Raw genomic sequence first — 23194 nt, forward strand, 5'->3', positions numbered from 1 at the left:
GTTGATGTATTTTTTCAATAATAAAAAAGTAAAACTCGAAAATAGAAAATTATCTTCGAATTTGATATAATTAGTGCCTGAGATTAGGAATCTCTAAACACTGTACGGTACAGAAAATAAACTGGAAAATAAAAGACTAAAAATTTAAATGATGATCCCCGAATCACTGACTTTGCTGTCGTTTGAAGATGATTGAAGATGCCTTGTCAGTTGCAGATCCCAATCCTTAAATATTCTTCAGAAACGGTACTTGGAACCGTCGCCCGAACGGTTATAACGCCTCCTCTTAACCGTTTACTAACTCTTTTTTTGCTGACACGTGTTCTCAGCCGACCAAGCTATTATTCTCACTTGCTCTCCGCAGCACCCGATCTCCACAACCACCAACAACTCACTCATCCAACTGTGGATCAACCGACTTGCCTATCCGACCACAAACCGACCGACTTGCTGGTCCGACCACAGACCTTCCGACTTGTTGGTCCAGCCGCAAACATCCCTACTTGCAGACCGTTCGACTTGTTGGTCGGACCACAAACCTTCCGACTTACTGGTTCAGCCGCAAACCTCCCAACTTGCAGACCATCCGACCTGCGGATCTTCTGACCTGCAGACCTTCCGACCTGCGGACCATCCGACCTGCGGACCTTTCGACCTGCGGACCGTCCGACCTGTAGACTGTCCGACTCGCAGACTATCCGACCTGCGGACCTTCCGACCTGCGGACCGTCCGACCTGTAGACTGTCCGAATCGTAGACTATTCGACCTGCGGACCTTCCGACCTGCGGACCATCCGACCCACCTATTTTCTTAGAAATACGTCTAGTTCACCCGATTATCTCGAAATACTCCTTGATCAATCTAACAGACCCAATTATAGGCACATTTCCTCTTCTAAATTGGGTTTTTTAACCTAATTATAAATTTCATACGTAACAATAATAATATGTGCTGTTTGTTTATAATTAGACGTGTGCTATACAAGTGTATATCATGTGCTAAAATGAACTGTTGCATGTGTTGTATGAGATTATATTATATCATGTGTATGTGTTGTTAATTCATGTGCTGTGTTTAAATTATATGAATATAAATGATGTGTTGTCACTAACATTACCGTGTGTTATTTTCTAACTATCTGTTTGTTGTTAGTTCATGTGTTGTGCTTGTATTACATTAATATAAATCATGTGCTGTTACTAACATTAACGTGTGCTATTTGCTAACTATGTGTGTGTTGTTCAACACTGTGTAGCCACCTCCTAAAGTAAAAAATATAATTATTAGAAAATAAAATATATACATTGGAATTAAACATACTTAAATGACAACATAATTATATTTATAGCATCCAAAACAGAATATTATTTTTTAATTTATTAAAAAATCAGAAAAATACATTGAATTGATACGAAAAAGAGTAGAATCTTTTACTACAACAAAAATAACAAGAATATTTTTATGGCAATAAAAAAATCAAATAATATAGATTCAAATGAAAAAAATTATTAAAAAAATAATTTTTTATTCAAAATATTATGTCAATTTATATCCTATGAACCCAAAAACAAAACTCAAACCTTATATAAACCCTTCTACTTATTACATACAAATCTACTCAATTACATAACATAAAATTTACATTTCTTTCAGCCTATCAACTTATACCATAAAATACAATACAATGTTTTTCGCACTCATCGTCATCATCCTCCTCGTATCACTAACTCTCATCAAACTTCCATTAACAACCACCAAATCGGCGGCGCCGCCCGGCCCCCCCGGCCTGCCATTCATCGGAAACCTACTCCAATTCGACAGATCCAAACCCCACATCCACCTCTGGAAGCTCTCCAAAAAATACGGCCCCATCATATTCTTAAACCACTGCTCCACCCGGTGGCTCGTCGTCTCCTCCGCCGCCGCCGCCAAGCAAATACTCAAAACCGACGACCTCTCCTTCTGCCGCCGCCCGCCGGTGGTGGGGCAGCAGAAGCTCTCCTACGGAGGCAAAGACATAGCCTTCTCCCCTTACAACAACCACTCCAAAGGCCTCAGAAAAATCTGTCTCCACCAGGTCTTTTCGTCGAAAGCCGCCCTCTCCTTCCGGCCGATCCGCGAGGACGAAGTCTGGAGGATGATCGACGCCATTAATACCAGTCTCAGAGCTTCTTCTTCTTCTGGTTCATCTTCTCCGATCAATTTGAGCCGTCTGGGCATGTCGCTGGCGGTGAACCTGATCTGCCGGACGGCGTTCGGGCGGCGGTTCGAGGAGGACGAGTACGAGAGGATCAAGTTCGATAGGCTTATAATGGAAGCTCAGGCGCTGATGGTGAGTTTCTATTTTGGGGACCATTTTCCGACGGCGTTGGGGTGGGTGGATAAGGTGCGGGGGTTGTCGGACAGGCTGAGGAGGAATTTTGAGGAGCTGGATGCGTTTTACGAGCAGATTATCGAGGAGCACAGAGGATGTAATGGAGAAGAAGAAGAAGACATTGTTAGTTTCATGATTGGGGTTATGGAAGAGGAGCAGCGACGTTCTTCCATGGATTTCACACGAGAACACCTCAAAGGCTTGCTCATGGTAATTACTACTGTTCATCGATTTAATTTTACGTATCATACACAGTGGGGTACTAGGATCGTACCAGACGGGGGGTGGGGGGTGGGGGGGGGGCTAAATTTGAAAATTATAAAGTGATATATTCTATTTCTAAATATTTATTTGTTGTCCCAAATAATTATTATTTTAGTTATTATATTAAGATAGATCATATGATGAAAATATTTTGAAAAAGAAAAATACAAATAACAAACTTCTAACAATAATAATAGTTATATATTATAAATATTTATTTTTGTATTTTTTAGATATATTCAGATAAATTATACAATTTTTTAGTATTTATTTTACCTATATTTTTTCTCTATATACATATATGTTTGAGAATAGTTCTTTAACTAAATTTTTTTCGCTAAAATGTCGTCTGGTGTTGGACTCGCCACATTGGCCTTACGCATCTGACATATCATCGTTACGTAAATGCCACGTCAAATGACCATTTTAGCGAAAAATTTTTACTTGTAAGACTATTTTCAGACATAATCCATTTAAAGTTCTAAAAATGATAAAGGAAGTCAAAGACGAGACTTAAAATAATAGTTTACCAAGACATTTTGTAAAATATATATATAAAATTCACATGTTGCTGACGTGGATTTTATATTGCGATGACATGTCAGCCGCATTTTAGCAAAAAAAATTTTTACTTACGCAACTATTTTTAAACATGATTAGTTAAAGTATAAAGAATGTCAGATACAAAACTAAAAAATAATTTACCTTATAAATATATATCCCTCGTTCATCCACTATAATTATGTCATCTTTTTTTATTGTCCATTAAATTTAATATAAAAATGATAATAAAAATATAACGTTGAGATATTAGATAAAAAAAAAAAAAAGCAAACAACATTGTCAACCAAAAAATTAGATATTATTTACAATTAAAAATAGTAAACAACCAATTTACGTATTACATAAGAAGCAAATTGAGATATTTTATTTGGATTCGGTTGATTTTTAGTTCTTTATTATATTTGTCACTTTTACGTAGATATCAATATATTTTTTTTTTTATAAATTATTAAATTTCAATTACTATTTAATGGAAAAGTAAACAACTTCGTTATATGTAATAATTAAATTCAAATATACTTCATCCGTCTCAATACAATAATCTTGTTTACTATTTTTGTTCTTATTTTCATAAATAACCATATCATCATAAAATTATCTATACTTTTTCATTTTTATTACACAATTGCCACTACTTTTTACACTAATACACTCATAAGGGCAAAAAAGTCTTTTATCCATATTTTTTACCAACTATCAATATAATATCAATATTTTTTAAATTTTATGCCTAATCCAATTAAGACTATATTTATGGGACGTAGGGAGTATAATATATTTTAAAGCCTTTTTTTTATATATATACTTTAGTTTTAATTGTGAAAAGATACACTATATTTACAAAAATTGTAAAATGACAAGAAGATTTTTTTTTTTTTTTTTAAAAAAAACTGAATACAAAAATATAATAGGATATAATATATATATATATATAAAGGAAAAAAATCCGACTTAGTACAAAAATAATTATTTTCTGTAATACTTTTTAAATTTCTCACGCCTCACAGAAAAAAAAAAAAAAAATTATATATAAATGTTAAACAAATTCCAACTTTACCATTTCTTTTAAGAGTCGGTACAAATATAAATAAGTAAATTTGAAATAAATTGAATTGTGGGAGGCAACGTACAACTAAAAAAAAAAAAATTAAAAAACATTTAAAATAGGATAAAAAAAAATTACAATCATTTACGGTTGAAAATTTACCATTAGAAAAGCTATATGGAGTAGATGACTACAAGGTACACATGATAATATATCTATATCTTTGACTACAAGAGGAGACTTTTTTTTTTTTTTTAATTACTTCAAAGTACACGCTAAACAAAATTTAGTTACACCCAAGTCCATGTCAAAATGGCCATTAAGCCACCCGTTGAAATAATTTACCAAAAGTATGTTGTTACATGTAGTTAGCATGTCATCAAAATATAGTAGAAGATGATGAAATATTTATTGAAAGCTTTAAGTAAAATAGATACATACACTCACAAGTATATTCTAACTTGCATATAATGTCATAAAAAAATTTATTCCAAATTTTCAATAAAAGATTCATCAAAGACTTGCTTAAAATAGATAAACTAATCAAGTGTATCCTAACTTGCATATAATGTCGTCAAATTATTGATTCCACTAGTGAGAAGCTTATTTTAAACCATACAAGGATTTAGTGAGCTTAAAAAGCAAGTGCTCTTTTCCATATTCAAAATGCTCATCAAGAAAGTGCTCGGATACCCATAGCCCCTTGTTTAAGAGCAAATTTAGCAAAATAAGAAGACCTAATATGGCTAACTGTTGAAGACTTTTATATGTTGGAAAAATAATTAATGATATGTATCTCTAGCGAGTTATGCTTTCAGGTGAAACGATCATTCCGATCATCTAACATTAACTGACTCCTTCACAACCACTCTCACTTTACAACAACTTTATTCACTCTTGGAATATCTTCTTTCCATTTAAAGATTCATTAAAAGTTCAAGGATTTTCATCCTATGTTGAAATTAGCATAGGTTCCATGTTTGATTCTTGTGAAGACTCTCAATCTTTCCATTGACAAATCAATTCTATAAGGAATAAACTTGGAAGTTTGTAGCTTGTTTGAAATAAAAAGTCTCCTCAGACTCAGAAAGTTGTGGAACAATTGATAGAGCGAAAAAAAAGCCACAATTTTTTCTTTTTAAATCCTTTTTAGGTTGTCCGACTTCTCTTTTCGGGCAACTTTAAGCTAGAGAATGTTGTGATGAGTTTCCTTGGTTTAGCAAACCAATTTCCAACGAGTTCAGTTTAAAGGCAAATAAGTTTTAAACTTGTGAGATGAATTTGACTTCATTGATAGTAAGAGGCTTGCTTAGTTCTTATCATGAGAGTTCATATTATTTTATAAAGTTAGTAAGCTCACTTGGTGACAAAAGATTTGAAACTTCGTATATTTCCTTGGCTTTACAATTCTAGTGAGAACTTAAGGAAGAATCACTTAATAATCTGTAATACTTTGTCCTGCTTTCCATAAAAGCTAAGTATGTCATTCAAGAACGTAGAGTAGTTTTACAAGTTAACAAGAGTTCTTTCACCACTCACTTTCCTCACTTGTGCTCCCCTTAGGGGAATTTCCAAAAGGTCATATAATTTGAAATTATTTTAGGATAAATACACTTAATTCTAAAATTCTTTGAAATGAACTTTTTTTTAAAAAAAATATACAAATTATTGACATAAGTAGTCTAATCAATCTACTTAAATTTATCTCAACTTTAAGAGTACCACACAGCCCTAGACTAACTTGTCTTTGCTGACACAATAAGGTGTTGAGAAACAAAAAAAAACATATTGAAATTTGGATTTACCTAACCATATTTTCTCAGGAATTTAAAATTCGAGATAATATGGAGTAAGCGGTCGATTAAAAAACAAGCACAAAACATAACTTTTGCCCACCCAACATTTAATGCATAGTCTAATAGTTGATAACATGCAACGTGCTCACTCTAAATAGGTCTGATTAAGTAATACAAAAAATAATATCGGAATTGTTGTATGTTGACCAATCCCTTGTTTTGCTTAGAATGAATAGAACACGCCGCTACATAATTTCAACCCATAATCTGTTCATAGTTTTTTTCACATTCTTCTTCATCTTATTTATCCATTTAACACCTTTCAAGACTTGAAGGTCTCTAGTGCTTTTGACCTGTGCTTGAAGAACTAAACCCTAGTATTCTTCCGATCAAAAAAAAAAAAAACAAAACAAAACCAAGTATTATTGAAATAATCAACAATTAAAGTCATCATGAATCATTAATCTATACATGATGAGTGTGTAGTTCAAGCGATTGAACCTTCGCTTAGCATAGCATGCTAGAGGTTGGGGTTCGACCTCTTTGGATTGCTTAAGTGTATGTGTGTATGTGATACCCTGGCCCGCCAACTACGCAAGACCGAGCTTTTCGGGATCGTAGACTGGTTTCACAGGTCAACACGAGTCCTTTCAGAGCACTTCTGTTCTCACTCATGCGCATCCTGAGAGACTTTCCAATGGGTCACCCATCCTCAAATTACTTTAGGGCAAATACGCTTAGCTTTAGAGTTTTTTTCAGTAGGGCTTCTAAAAAAGAATGTATAGATTGTTGACATGAGTAGTCTATTCAACTTATGTAACCTCTAATTAACTTTGAGTGGCCTAATGCCGCCTCATCCACACACGAGAGTTGGCCAAACAACGGCCCGACTTCAGGGGTATACAATGTATGTATAATTATAAAAAATAAAAATAAAAATGGATGCAATCCAAGACTCCAACCAATAATTCACTTGAGACAAAAAATCGATTCGCTTGTGTTTTGCAAACACATAGTGCTTGTAGAAATTAAATTTTTTTCAAGGACTTATTTTTTTTTTTTTTTTCTGAGGAATCCTTTCTAATAAAGGATCTTTAGACACTTATCACTTATATGACGAAGTTTCATATGCCGTAAAAGCGTGTTGAGTCGAGCTTGAATTTGCTCGGCCTTTCCCAAATGTTAAGTGGGTCAACTTGCTCGGCTTGATTATGTGAGCACCTAAGGAGACTTTGAGAACTCCACCTTTACTTAAATGCCAATGGACAAGTGCTTCAAGAATTCAAGAAAAATTAAATTTTACATGATTGCATTCATAGACAGCTTTTCTTACGACTTATTTAAAAAATATAAGTAGAATATCATATTATGCAATCTCATTCAAATTAAATCTGCCAATTATTTGTTCTTTAATCCAACACGTTTGTGCTTAAAGGTCTTTTTCAAGCTATGTCTATCACGATATCATTCATTTGAAAATGTCAAATTGTATAAGAGATCATTCTATCAAACATCTCAACTTCATATTATCATTGCATTATTAGGCTTTAATATCACTTGTTGTGAATAATGCCTTCAGTGTATTATTCTTTTCGACTACTCTTTTTCAAATGAATATAACATAAACGTACTATTAAAGGACCACAAATGCAAAGCTATAAATTTATTGGAGACCACAACGTGGCCTCAATGTATTCTTCACTTCGTCTATTCTCTTTCAAATAAACATGAAATGCATGTAAAAATTAAAGGACCACAAATATAAAAGCAACAAATTTATTGGAGACCACAAGGGCAAATAATCACAATGTCAACTCAAACAACAATTAAAAAGAAATTGATAATAATTAATTGGTTCTCATTTGTAACATATTAATATATCGTGGTAATGTTGATTCTTTTCCAAGTACTAGATGTCATCCTTACTTAAGTTTAAAAATTACTCTATCCATTTTTTTTTAAATTTCGGTATGTCCATATAGTTTGTCATTTTTTTTTTTGAAAATATAATTATACACTTTAATAATATTTTAAATTTTATAATTTATATTTTTTAAATTTTAATTAAACTATTTACTTATTTTAATCTTAATTATAATTATTTTTACTAATAAATTTTTTAATTACTTACTAATTATATTTTACTTAAATTCTAATATCTACAGTAATATGATAATTTAACCAGAACGGATGGAAATAATAATAATAATAACAACAACATAGGACTCCAACTATTATATATATACATGAGTAAACTGTTTTTTAGTTCCGTAACTGGACCCCTTATCATTTTAGTCTCGTAAGTAGAGTATGTCGCAAACTAGTCTCATAAGTGAAAAATTTTCGCTGTTTTAGTTTTTCGGCACAGGAGACGTCTGTATGACTCGCCGGAGGCTACGTGTCCGCCATGTGTCGCTGACTTGGCGGACACGTAGATTTTATTATTTTTTGTTTTCATTTTTTTTCATTTTTTTAAAAAAAATATTTAGAATTTATTTGCCTTTTTAATTTTTTTTATTTGGTCAAATTGAAAAAAATTTAAGAAACATTAAAAAAAATTAAAAAAAAATGTGTCCACCAGATGTCGTTGATCTGGCGGGACACCTGGCGGACATGTAGCTTCCAGCAAGCCACGCGGGCGTCTCCGGCGCCGGAGGACTAAAACAACGAAAATTTTTTACTTACGAGACTAGTTTGCGACAAACTCCACTTACGGGACTAAAATGATAAGGGGTCCAATTACGGGACTAAAAAAAATAGTTTACCATATATATTGTGTTTTTTTTTTTTTTTAGAATTTTTTATTTCTCTTATTTATTTTTCAACGTTTTAAAATGTAGATACTTTATAATTTTGTTTTATTTTTTCTAAAAAAATCACATTAAGTTACCATTATTTACATAAAAAATTACAAATACATATACACAAAGAATCACAAACCAAATAATTTGTTCTTATATATTTTAAAACTGATATTTTTGTTAATTTCTAATTTTCTACAATTAAAGGCCATCACATCCAATATTTATTTTATGGTATTAAATATCATATTAAATAATTATTTTCACATATAAATATAAAAATTTATAGTACAAATGAAACACACCTTAATTTACTATTTTTTTAAAAATAATTTATTTAAAACAGTTCATTTACAAATGAAGTGTAAGTAATTTTTAGGAAGGAAATGAGTAAAATAGTTTTAACATATTCTAGAATATTTCTATTATAATTTATTAAGAGTTTGTTTCTTTTGATGAGTTTGAAAAATATTTGGTTTGAGTTTGCTATGAAAATAATGTTTGATGAATTGTTTTGTGAGAGAAAGAAAATTTATTTTTTTTTCCGAAAAACGTAGAGTCCAAACAGTAGAATTTGAAAAAAATTATGCTAAAGAGACAGACCCTAAATTTGTGCCTTCACTCTATTTATTTATTTATTGTTTTAAGATCTGGATAAAAAGAGTCTCCTTCTTGATAAAATATATTCTCTAGTTATTTTCTATTTGTGTTCAAGAAGACTGGTAACAAACTATACTGAATCCTCTGTTCCATTAATACTCTCTATCCCCTTCACTCTCTTATCATTTGGTTACGAAACATGCTAAAATTAATTAATTGATTTCATACTAAACATGTATTTAATTAAAAAAATTTGTATTTTGTCTTTTTGTTTTTTTGTCTTTGTTTTTGTTTTTGTTTTTTTATGTTTAAAGTTTGTTTTTTTGGTGTATAATTTTCTATTTTGCAATTTTAATTTGCTGACATTTCTATGATTTTTTTTTCCTTTATGATCGGATTATAGTGGTTAATTAAAGCTAGAAAAATTAAATTGCTATTTGAACTATTGATTTTGTGACATTTAAATTGTTTTAATTTTTAAACTGTATTGAACTTAAAATCTTGATTCTTAGTATTTAAATTTTATTGTTTTATGTAAATTTTATTTCCTCGATACTGAATTATTCTAAACTTTGAATTGTGTTGCACATAAGATTTTGTTTCTGTCAGCTTAAATTTTTTTTTCTCATATTAAATTCTTTCGAGCTCTAAATTGTGTTGAATTTAAATTGTGTTGAATTTAAAACTTTAGTTTCTTAATATTTAAAATTTGCTTTCTTGATATTTAAATTTTGCTTTCTTGCAACTTAAACCAATTAATCCAAACCATATATAGAATAAAAATAAAAATTAATCAGACAGATTACAACTAATCAGCACCTAACCCGTTCCCCCTTATTAGTAATGTCATCATGTGTCTATAGTAAAAGATAAGAAAGGATTATATTTATTCAAGTTTAAACTTTTCATTTAACCAACAGCCATGGCATGCCATGCATTATATCAATGAACTCATAAAAAACAAACCCTAAATGAACAATTAATAATTCATTGTGAAAACAGAATCTATTTGTTGCTGGAACCGACACAGTAGCAGCTGCAGTTGTCTGGGCAATGACAGCCCTGTCATCAAGGCCTGCAATTATGCATAAAGCTCAGGCACAGATCAGAGGGCTCATTGGGGCAAAAGGAACAAGTCGAGTCGAGGAAGAAGACCTTCCAAAGCTAGGGTATCTCAAGGCAGCGGTGCTGGAGACTCTCAGGCTCTTTCCCCCAGCTCCTTTGCTCTTCAGAACCCAAATATCGAACCATTCCTGCACCGTAGGGGGTTTCCATGTCCCGCCGGGAACCTCAGTCATCGTCAACGGATGGGCATTAGGAAGAGATCCCGATAATTGGGAACATCCCGAAGAGTTTCGCCCTGAAAGGTTGGTTCTATTATTTTAATACGTGTTGGAAAATTATTATATCGCAAGAATATCTAAATAATTACCGAGAGTTTTGATATTGTCGTGATATAATTAATTTTTCAACTGTATGTTTCTTAACATTATACTTATTTAAAATATATTTAACAAATATAAATTAATTCAATTAACCTTATAACATATAATAACATAATCATGTGGATCTATTCTCAATCATTCTATTATTCTATATCTACATCTCTCTTCAATAAAGAAATATTTTTTTTACATTTTAAACTCCGTGTGTTTTTTTTTTATAAAATTAGTTTAGATTAATTATAAATAAATAAATATATTTATTTATTTTATTTACTTGTATTATATAGAAATTTATTCTCTACAAAAATGATATTGAAATCTTGTGTATATATTTATTGAGAATATAATTTTTAAAATATTTAATAATATATTCTAAATTTCTTTCTAATTATATAATTCTTATTTAAAATTATCAACAATATTGTTCATATAAAAAATAATAATAATATCATGCCCCACTATTTACTCAATTTTACTATCTTAAATATTGCGGCACTAATCAAATGCCTCAAACTCTTATAAGATAGAGGAAGTACATTGGAAATCTTGAAATGATGCATGATTTCTATCGACTATAAATCATGTATATCTGTGCAATTGGGAAAACCTAGCTTTTTCAAGATTTTATGTATAATTGTGATTTGAATATGTATATATATATATATATATATGTGTATAGGTTCCTTCAAGACGATGGCACAATCAACAGAGATGCTGCTGCTTTTGCTGTTGGAGCTAATCATTTTGGGGATTTTGGAATGGTCCCTTTTGGAGGAGGAAGGAGAGGCTGCCCTGGCAAGGAGATAGGCCTCATATCCACAGAGCTCGCTTTGGCAAATCTCCTCTACTCTTTCGACTGGTCTGCTGGCCATGGCTGCTGCTGCAGCACCCACGAAAAAGACGACATCCAGTCACTGCCTGGCCTCACTACTCACAAGAAAAACCCACTTATTCTCATGGCTAAAACCTTCATACAGAATGACTGATCAGACACATAACTCATATTATTTATTACATATATATATATATATATGCTTGATTAGTGAAAACTCGAATATATATATGGTCATGAAGCACATAACAGTACTATCTATCAATGTTTTTGTGATAATTATTATTTATATGCTGCTATAGTGAGGTGAACTTTGTTGTTTGTATGCTGAAGTATTTCTTCAACATTTGTGAACAAGTTCATAATTAGCCATTGGATCAAGCACAAAATGTACGGATGATTTCACAGGTTCTTAATTTTTAACAAAATTAATCTTTAACTTGGTTATGGAGCATATATGTATAAATGATTAAAGAGAATACTAATTCAACATATTCATATTAAGCGAAAATAGATCGACCGTGTCAAAATAAAAAAATTCACAAATTAAAACCACAAGTTTGATCACTAAACAATAATAGAATGTTAAAAATATTGTGATTAAATAATTAAAGCAAAAGACACTCCATTGTTGTGTTTATATAAAGCAAAATTGGTGTAAAGCAAAATTTCGAAACTAGTCTTCTTTATTATAGATTATACAATATAAATATAATGAAATCCGAGTGTTATTGTTTAATCAGCACGATGCTGACGTCTAATTCACCGGTGCCATAAATGAAGCAAATTAATAATACAATTCATTGTAGTCCCATAAAGGATAGATTCGTGACCGTGAAATTATGAGTTTAAACTATAACAGTTGTAATTTCTACATCATAATAGAAAATGGTACAATTCATTGTTGAAAAATATAAAGAAGAAAAAGAAAAGAAGAAAGAAGAAGAAGAAAAAGTAATTTTATAATTCAATAATATAAAATTATGAGCTATCAATTTAAAATAATGAACTACTATATTTAATTGTTTGCAAAAGAAAGTGAACAAAGTGCATCAATAATTTGTTCAAATTTTATAATATATATATATATATACATTTATTTCCTTCATCCCAATTAAGTGAGTGATTCAATAGAATCTATAATAGATTAAAAATAATAATATTTAATTAGTTAATGGGAATGTGTAAAATAATTTTAACATTTTTTTCTCTATGTACTTTATATATAAATTAATTATATATGTAATATTATTTTGATATTAATATAATTACTTTTATTGTAATAAACAAAAATGAATATTTTAATATGAGAGTAAAAAATACGTTGGTACAAAGAGAGTATTACATAAATTGTTTAATAATTCATCTCGGTGAACATATTGCACAAGTAATCTATTGATCTTGTTCTAATTTTTAAATTGTTTAATTCTCTAATCTATTTTAATTTCGTCAAATAAATAAAAAATAGTAACAAATCCACCTTGTTATATCACAAAATGTAAATATATAAAATAATAAAATTGTATGATAATATGTATGTATTTAGGAGTATAGATAAGCAGATAGATAAATATTAATATATTATAAAAGTTTATAAATATATATATATATAGTATATGAATAAATATATAGGATATATGTGAGTATATGAATAAATATATATAGTATTAAATATAAATGGATAGATATGTAGGATATATGTGACACCCCCGGACAGTAAGCCATATGAAGCCGGACGTGTCGAGATCCACAAGATTATTCTAACGCACTTCTGTCCTCAACGTGCACACACTCACACTCCTGCATACACGCACCCATCAAAGATCGAACTTGAAACCCAACCGTCAAGCAAAGGATTTGACCGATTATTCTCTTGAGTTACAGCCTACTGTTGCATAATTCGATCTTGGCATCGAATTATCATACAAATAACGCTATTGATTGGTTGTAGAAGCAACCAAAGTGCTCCTTCGTATTGTTATGATTCAATGTATTTTTAATTATAATACACATATTTATAGATAAATTAAATAACTATTGATAACCGATTGATAATCTCTCATTAATGAAAGAAAACTAGTAACAACTATTAAATTGAGATTGAGACTATCTGATTGACCGACTACAAAATCGGATAAAATAAACTATGACCAAAAAAATAAATAATAATAATAATAATAATAATAATTGATATAGGGTCATTTAAATATCATACCCATGTGGTAATGTGGTTGATGACTAATCACATTAATCTTTGTATAAATATCTTGAGTTAGAAATAAAACGACAGACACACAATTTTTGTTTCGAACTCTCTCTCTCTATAGCCACTTTCTCTCTCTTTAAATAAAAATCACACACTACGTGTGCACACTATATAAACATCTATCCTATCACATAATTTATTACTACATACATACATACACGTTTTTATACATACATAATATCCTTATATATATATATATATACATACGGGGTCGTTCCTGACTTTCGAAGACTTCGGGGCGAAATAAAAGTTAAGAATCCTTAAATATATATATATAATATTTTTTACCTATAATAAAATATAAATAAAAAAGATATTTTGTTTCGAATAATTTTTAAAAATTGTGTAACGCTCTCTTATATTTTAACGAATGCTATATGAAACCCCCGCCATGCAAAAAAATATAGATAAAAACTATCTTCTCATCACCAAAAAAATACTCCTTCCGTTCAACTAGAAAATATACATATTTCTATTTTGGTACGTCCAATTACAAAGTAAACATTTGATTAAATACTTCATTTTTCCAAAAATACCCCTACTTTACATCACATCATTATTTTTACACCAAAAGGCAAAGGCAAAAATGTCATTACACTATTTTTAACTACCTACTATAATTAAAATACTATTATTTTATAAACACCGCGCAAAAAGTAATTGTATACTTTATGCGTAGATGGAGGGAGTATAAAAATGAGTTTTATGAAACGTTTTTTAAAGTATAAGGGGGTTCATGTCATTTTTAAAGTATACAGAGGATTTACACTGAGTTTCGAAATCATAAATGAGCTATTGATAATTTTGCCTAATAATAATAATAATTTTTCTAACATTTATTATCTTTTTAGTGCAAAAAAATAATTAAAAAAATAAAAGACCCCTAAATATATAAATGATCTGCTCCAATTTTTTTTTGCCTCTAATAGAATATAAATTATTGAATAAAAAAAAAATTCATAATTTTTAAATAAAATATCAATAATAGTATCAATATTAACAATTTTAAAACAAAAATTAGAGCCCATAAATATATAAAAATAATATTTTTTATCTATAATAAAATATAAATAATTAAATAAAATAAATTTTCTAATATTTTTATATGCAAAATATCAATAATATTATTAACCACTAAGCCATGCTCTTGTATAAATACATAAATGTCAAATAATTTTTATATATAAATAATTTATATATAAAATAAATAATAAGCCCCAATTTAGATTGGGTTCTGGGCGGTCACCCATTTCGCCTGGGCCTAGGGACGGCCTTGTGTATATATATATATATTCATCACTTACTTGAATATTTATATTTTGTTATATATTTTATAACATGTTATCAACACGACGCTTTGTCGATGAAGTGTTAATATAAAAATAGCATTTTTTTTTCTGGTATTTAAGTTAGTGAAAACAGGTTGTAAAAATTGTGTTGGAAGAGAATATTTTTATCCTAAAGTTCTGTCCGGATATAAAAAGAAGATATTTAAGCATTGTGGAACCTAAGCCAAAATTTCAAGGTAATCATCTAATTATTTATTTCAATACATTTATGATTAACACAAAAATGTTCAAATTTTCCATTAGTTATTATAAAGAAAATGCACCCAAAGATGTCAAGATTCAGTAAATAAATCTGAAAATAATGCTAGTGGTGGTGATATTTTATTATTAACACATAATTAGATGTGTTATTTTATATATATATATACCGAGAAGGTTTATATTTTGGTAACCCTAAAGGTTTATATTAAGAACCTTGGAGGTTTAAATTTTAAAAACTCTGAATGGTATATATTGAGCATCCTGAATGTACATATTTTGAAACTCCCAATATTGTATATTATGTACCATTAAGGTACATATTTGAAATTCTCGATGATTTATATTTTGAGGATCTTGAAGATGCAATGTTATAATATATATGTGAAAGTCCACATATATAATTATTCTTACTTCCATATTTGGTAATACCGTAACAATTATGAATTTTATTTAAATTAATGATATATTTCTTTTGTGATATTTCTTCCAAAAGAAGAAATATTTATGTTGAATGCATTGTAATGAATACATAAGACAAATTATGTCCCATTGATGGTGTATAAACGCACATCATCCTAAAATATAAGAAATATTTCACCAATCTGAAGTTGGAAAAAATTCAGGTGAATACTTGTGCGAAATTGATCGAGGACTCTGGAAGAACAATAATATTTCTCCCTGAATAGTAAAACTTGATATTCCAAATGCACTATATTCCAGAAAATTCGAAAGAAATTTGCTAAGCTTTAATGATATTCGCAAAACTGGATATAATATTGAATAATCAAATTAGACAAATAATGAATTTTTGTTGATTACAAAATTGGTTTATGGATATAAATATATACTAGAAAAATTGCATTCAATGTCTTCCAGATTATATTATACAAAGATTAATGCACTTGAAACATATTTGGTAGACTAGAAGTTACAGATTTTATGATTTGCATGACCGGTTTTCGCATCCTGATAATACTATGATGAGACGAATTTTAGAAAATACATTGGTCATAATTTGAAAGATCAGAGTGTATTAAATACAAATGAGTTTAGATGTGTTGTTTGTTCAAAAGGGAAGTTAATAACTAGACAATCACCAGAAAAAAGTGGGAAATTAATCCCCTGTATTTTTAGAACGAATTCATGGTAATATATGTGTCAATAGATCCACCATGCAGACCACTGAGATATTTTATGGTACTTATCAATGTATCTATTAGATGGTCGTATGCATGCTTATTATTCACCCGCAATTTGATATTCGCGAGGTTGCTTAAGCAAATAATTAAATTACAAGCATAGTTTTCAGATTCCCAATAAAGAAAATTCATCTTGATAATGTTAGTGAATATTCATTTAAGACATATGACGATTATTGTATGTCTATTGAGATTGATATTGATCATATTGTACAGTATGTATACACTCAAAATGGTCTAGCTAAATCGCTTATAAAAAGGCTGGAATTAATTGCAAGACCTATGTTAATGAAATCTAAACTTTCTGTATTTTCTTGGGGACATGCAGTTATGCATGCACCAACACTAATAAAATTAAAACGACAAGCTAGCTGGCTACTCCCTATTACAATTGGTGTACAATGAAAATCTCAATATATCACATTTGCAGACATTTGGGTGAGTTGTTTATGTACCAGTAGCACCGCCGCAACACATAAAAATGGACCCTCAATAGAGATTGGGAATATATGTCGGGTATGAATCACCATGTATTACTAAATCTCTTGAACTATTAACCGGTAATTTGTTTACGGCTCGATTTACTAATTATCATTTTGACGAGTCTAATTTCCCGACATTAGGGGAGAAACTGATCAATTGGAAAAGGAAATTACTCAGAAAGTACCTTTGAATTTTTTTTATCCTCGTAATAGCCAAAGTGAATTAGAAGCGCAACGAATTTTACATTTGCAGCGAATAGTGAATCAGTTACCTGATGTTTTTTATGATGTCAACAGAGTTACTAGATTGTATATAGTTGCAAAGAATGCACCGGCTAAAATTATTGTCCCCAAAGGAAAAATACAAAGTGCTAGTGAATTGAATGCACGCCTAAAGCGTAATAGATTTTTAGGTTCCAAATATAAGAATCCTCGAAAGAAAATATAAACAAATGAAAACGTTGAGGATTTGAATGTGTAACAAAATCCTCATGAAACTAGTAACATTGATCAAACTCCTGAAGAACTTGATCCTAATAAACTTCCTGAAGAAGTTGATCCTGATATAATTTCTCCTGAAGAAAATGATGTTATTGAAAATTCAATAAATTATGTTACTACTATAAAACATTGGAACTGAAAGGACATAATTATTTATAATGCTTTTGCATATGATATAGCCCTTGATTAAATAAAAATGACGAGGATTCTGAACCCAAATCAGTTAATGAATGTCGGAAAAAAAAAAGATTGGCCAAAATAGAAAGTTGCGATCCAGTCTGAATTAAATTCACTGGCAAAACAAAATGTTTTTGAACCTATTGTACAAACACCTGAACATGTTAAGCATGTTGGCTATAAATGTGTATTTATTCAAAAATGAAATGAGAATAATGAATATGACATATATAAAGCAAGATTTGTTGTCCAAAAGTTTTCACAAAGATCTGTAATTGATTTTAGTGTAACATATTCTTTAGTAACGGATGAAATAATATTCCTGAACGATTCAATATGCCTTAAGCATACAAATCAAAGCCAAAAGAATGTATTGTATTAAATTACAAAAGTCTTTGTATAGGCTTAACCAATCTAATCGCATGTGGTATAATCGTCTCAGTGAATCATTATTGAAAGAGAGATATGCTAATGATTCCTTTTGCCTATGTGTTTTTATAAAGAAAAATTGGAGAAATTTTGTGATAATAGTTGTTTATGTGAATGACTTGAATTTAATTGGAACCTCTGAAGAGGTTCAAAAAGCTATTGAATATTTGAAAATGGAGTTTAAAATCAAGAATTTTGGGAAAACAAATTCTGCCTTAGTCTACAACTTGAACATTTGTAAATGGAATTTTGATCCATCAATTTGCATATACCGAGAAGGTAATGAAATAATTTGCAATGGATAAAGCACATTCATTAAGTACTCTAATGGTCGTTAGAACTGTCGATCCTATTAAGGATCCTTTTAGATCAAAAGAAGAGAGTGATGAAGCACTTGGTCCTGAAGTACCATATTTAAGTATTATTCGCGCATTAATATATATGGCTAACAGTACATGACCAGACATAGCATTTGCTGTAAATTTATTAGCAAGATTTAGTGCAATGCCAACATAATGACATTGGAAACGCATTAAACATATTTTTCATTATCTTCAAAAAACAATTGATCTTTGTTTATTATATTTAAAGAACTCTCGACGTGAATTGATTGGATATTTAGATGTTGGGCATCTTTCTGACCCGCATAGAGTCAAGTCTCATACTGGCTATATATTTACTTATGGCGGTACAGTGGTATCCAGGAGATCCAATAAACAAACATAGACCACAACATCTTTGATCATGCTGAAATAATAGCAATTCATGAGGCTAGTTGAGAATGTGTCTGGTTGAAATTAATGACTTGCCACATTTTACGAATTGTGGTTTGAGATCTGAAAATGATAATACTGCTACTATTTTATACGAAGATAATGTAGTTTGTACAACGCAACTGAAATGAGTATATATTAAGAGAGATAGAACGAACATATTTCACCTAAAAAAATTTTATTCATGATCTTTAGAAAAATGGTGAAAGAGATGTGCTACAAATTCGATCTAATGAATTTAGCAGATTTATTGGCGAAGGCTTTGCCACTGCAACGTTTGAGAAATTGATAAAGAACATTGAGATGTGTTAGTTACGAGATTTCAAGTGATGTCTACATCAGGAGGAGCGAGAGTTCGAATAGTGTCCATATCATGAGAAGTATTTTTAATGTATGAATTCTGTACTATTTTTTCTTCATTAGAATTTTTGTCCCTCTGGATTTTTTCTTATTAAGATTTTAATGAGACGTATTCATTGCAGTTAATGACACATAAGGAGAAGTGTTGTAACACATAATTGATATAGGTGTCATTTAAATATGATAACCATGTGGCAATGTGGTTGATAACTAATCACATTAATCTTTGTATAAATACCTTGTGTTGGAAATAAAATGAGAGACATACCAATTTGAACTCTCTCTCTCATCTTTCTCTCACTCTCTCATTATAATAATCACACACTACCAGGGTTGTTGCAACGTCACCTAGGCGACGCCTAGTCGTTCTGGCAATAATGATACACCGCCAGAATAGGTAGCTTCGCCAGACGACGAGGCTGGCGGGATGGCGTCTCTTTGGCGACGCCATACGGCGATTTGAGCCCTAATTATTCTTAAACTCAAATTAAACCAATCAGCTCTAAACCCATTCCTAAAACATAAAATTCATCCGTAAAACTTAACTTTACTTTCATGCTAGTCTCGCTTAAGTCTCTCTTGCTGCCGCCATCTTCACCATCTTCTTTCGTCGTCATCGGCACATCAGGTAAGAAGTGTAATTTATGTAGTTTAATGAGTAAGTATTGTATAGCATATTATATGTATATATATATATATAAATACTTATTGCAGTTTTGTGTAGGTAGTTTTTTTTTCTATGAAAATAACATTCAATTCAATGCTTCCAAATTAAGAAGTTACGAGATTATGATTGAGGTCATTAGACAATATGATTCTGGTTTGAGACCTACTAGTTATCATCACGGGAACCATTTCTTGAGGATGTTGTAAATGTAACAAATAAGTTGAAAGAAAGGCACATGGAAGCTTGGAAGTAATATGGGTGTTTCCTTATGTCAGATGGGTGGATAGACAAAAGAGGGCGACACTTGATAAATTTTCTTGTCAATAGTCTAGAGGGGACTTTTTTCTTAAAGTCTATTGATGCATCGTCAGCTGAGTCACATGATGCAAGAATGTTGGCTGATATGCTTGAAAAAAAAAAAAAAGGTTGAAATTGGCAAAGAGCTTGTTGTGCAAATTGTGACGGATAATATAGCAAATTATAAAATGGCAGGAAGATTATTAGAACAACGTATTCCTGGGTTTTTTTTTTTTTTTTTTTGACACCTTGTGCAGCTTATTGTATCGATCCCATGCTAGAAGACATTGGAAAAATGAATGAATTTAAACCCTACATTCAAAAGGGTAGGGATGTCACGACTTTTATGTATTGACATGGGAGAATTCTCAGTGCAATAAGGGAAAAACAGGTGGCAGAGATCCGGTGAGGTCGGAGTCTACCTGATTTTCTACCGCATTTCTCACTTTGCAAAGTTTAAACAAACATATGAATGACTTTAGGAGGTTATTTTGAGTGATTATTGGAGTGATAATAAGTTGTCGAAAACGTCAAAAGGCAAAAAGGTGATGGAAATCATTCTTTCATCAAATTTTTGGGATTAGGTAGAAGATTGTTTACAAGCAACACTTTTCCTTTTGATTGTTTTGAGGATAGTTGATGGTGATGAAAAGCCAACCATGTCTGAGCTTTCTTCGGCTATGAATCACGCGAATAAAAAAATAACTAAATCTTTTACGAGCAATAAGAAAACAAGGTTATTGGCCAAGTTGATGGAAATAATTGAGGATTGATGGAGCGATCAAATGAAGGTGTTCTATGAGGCTGCACTATTCTTAAATACTTCAAAATATTTTGAATTGAAGACGAGTGATCCCGTATTTGCTCATAAGAAATGTCAATTGTTTAATGATGTTCTAGAAAAGATGATCAAAGATAATGAGTTGATGAATAAGATTGATGATCAAGCAGATGATTACGATAAAATGCGATGAAATTTTGGCCGTCAATTGACAATCAAGCACCAAATGCAAAAGAGTCCTCTTAATTTTTTTTAACATATACATATATATTTATTTTCTATAAAACTTAAATTCAAATATTTAATATTTTTTTTCTTATAAATATATATATATATATATATATTAGTTGATTGGTGGGATGCATATAGTGGTGCAATGAAAAACTTCGATCATTTTCCATACAGACTATTAGTTTATGTTGCTTTTCTGTCGGTTGTGAGCGCAATTAGAGCACATTTGAATTTATAAGTAAATTTGTTCGAAATTTACTTATGTTAATATTTTAGTAATAATCTTCAAATTTTGATATAAAGTTTTATTTCTAAATTCATACCAAGAAGAGAAATAACTAGAGCATCAAAGGCTAAATGATTTAGTGTATGTTCAATAGAATCGGAAGAATGCACATCGCTTTCAAAAGCGGCAAAAAGAAGGAAAAACTTTTAATCCCTTAATTCTTGAAGAATTTCAATGGAACAATGAATGGATTGATGATTCTCGAAATTTGGTTCATAAGATGGAAATCTTTAGCGATGTCATGTTGATGAAGCTGTAGGTGTTTCAAATAATTTCAATACTTCCAACCTTTGTAGCAGAGGTGTTTGGTGAATCCTTAGGTCCGCACATCGTGTATGACGATCGCCATGGCCGTTTTGATAGATGTTTGGCAAATCACTACAAAAAAATAGTATATTTGTAACGGAATTCCGTTCCTAAAGTTCACGTAGCTAACGTAATTCCATCTCTAATTCCGTCTCTAATACCATTAGTAACGGAAAAAGTGTATTTAACAACGAAAAAAATTTGTTACAAAATTGATATTTTTTTGTAGTGAATGAAGATGAAGAAAATGACAGATATGAACACTTAAGACTAATATTAATTTGAGAAATTGAGGGATTTATTTTTCGTGTTTTGAAACTTACATATTTTGACATATTGGTATTTTAGCATTTTTGATATTTTGGTATTTTGATAATATCTCTATCCGACTCTAAAGATCTAATTTACTTTTTGAATATTGATCTTTAAATATTAATTATTATATCAGAACGTAGTAAAAATTTAAAATCAAATATGCAAAATTATTCTATTAGTGTCTTCTAATACTAATAGATGTACATTTGTACAAAAAAATTATACAAAAAATTATACAAATATAAGGATATTTTTAATATTAATACAATGATGCAAAAGGTAAATGTAACCCTTAGAGAATGACGAAATATTTTATTTGAAACATAGTAATTTGATACTCCCTCCGTCCACAAAAAAAGTATACAATTACTTTTGGCGCGGTGTTTAAGAAATAATAGTATTTTAATTATAGTGGGTAGTTAAAAGTAGTGTAATAACATTTTTGCCCTTGCTTTTTGGTGTAAAAGTAATGATGTGATGTAAAGTAGGGATATTTGTGGAAAAAAGTAAGGTATTTAATGAAATGTTTACTTTGTAGTTGGACGTCCCAAAATAGAAACATGTATACTTTCTAGCTGGACGGAGGGAGTATTATAATTTTATATTATATAATTAAATATTAAAAACTTATAATAGGCAAGTCGCCGATATTGTCGTCATTTCAGATTCCGTATCGCCTAGACGATATGACAATCTGATGGCGTCGTGTCTAAATCCCGGCCCTAACAACCTTGCACACTACAAAAACATTTATCCTATCACATATTTATTACTACATACATACATACATACACGTTTTCATACATACACAATATCCTTATATTATATTCATCACTTACTTGAATATTTACA

At 30.4% G+C, this 23194-nt stretch overlaps 1 protein-coding gene across 1 annotated transcript; it reads left to right on the forward strand.

The window, feature by feature from the left end:
* Positions 1–1613: 1613 nt before the first annotated feature.
* LOC127254860 (6,7,8-trihydroxycoumarin synthase-like) lies at positions 1614–12054 on the forward strand. Its single transcript, XM_051280183.1, has 3 exons — positions 1614–2585; positions 10448–10812; positions 11570–12054. Exons 1-3 carry the CDS (start codon positions 1686–1688, stop codon positions 11874–11876), a joined length of 1572 nt encoding a protein of 523 aa, XP_051136140.1. The 5' UTR covers positions 1614–1685; the 3' UTR covers positions 11877–12054.
* Positions 12055–23194: the final 11140 nt, after the last annotated feature.

The sequence above is a fragment of the Andrographis paniculata genome, unplaced genomic scaffold (assembly GCF_009805555.1).
Source record: "Andrographis paniculata isolate CXL003 unplaced genomic scaffold, ASM980555v1 Contig52END, whole genome shotgun sequence".
Classification (NCBI taxonomy): domain Eukaryota; kingdom Viridiplantae; phylum Streptophyta; class Magnoliopsida; order Lamiales; family Acanthaceae; genus Andrographis; species Andrographis paniculata.

What these genes read in the sequence shown, in the direction of transcription:
- LOC127254860 (XM_051280183.1), top strand. Translation starts at nt 1,686, where the DNA reads ATGTTTTTCGCACTCATCGTCATCATCCTCCTCGTATCACTAACTCTC. An exon ending in ACCTCAAAGGCTTGCTCATG is followed by an intron (nt 2,586 to 10,447) that starts GTAATTACTACT and finishes TTGTGAAAACAG; the next exon opens with AATCTATTTGTTGCTGGAAC. An exon ending in GAAGAGTTTCGCCCTGAAAG is followed by an intron (nt 10,813 to 11,569) that starts GTTGGTTCTATT and finishes ATATGTGTATAG; the next exon opens with GTTCCTTCAAGACGATGGCA.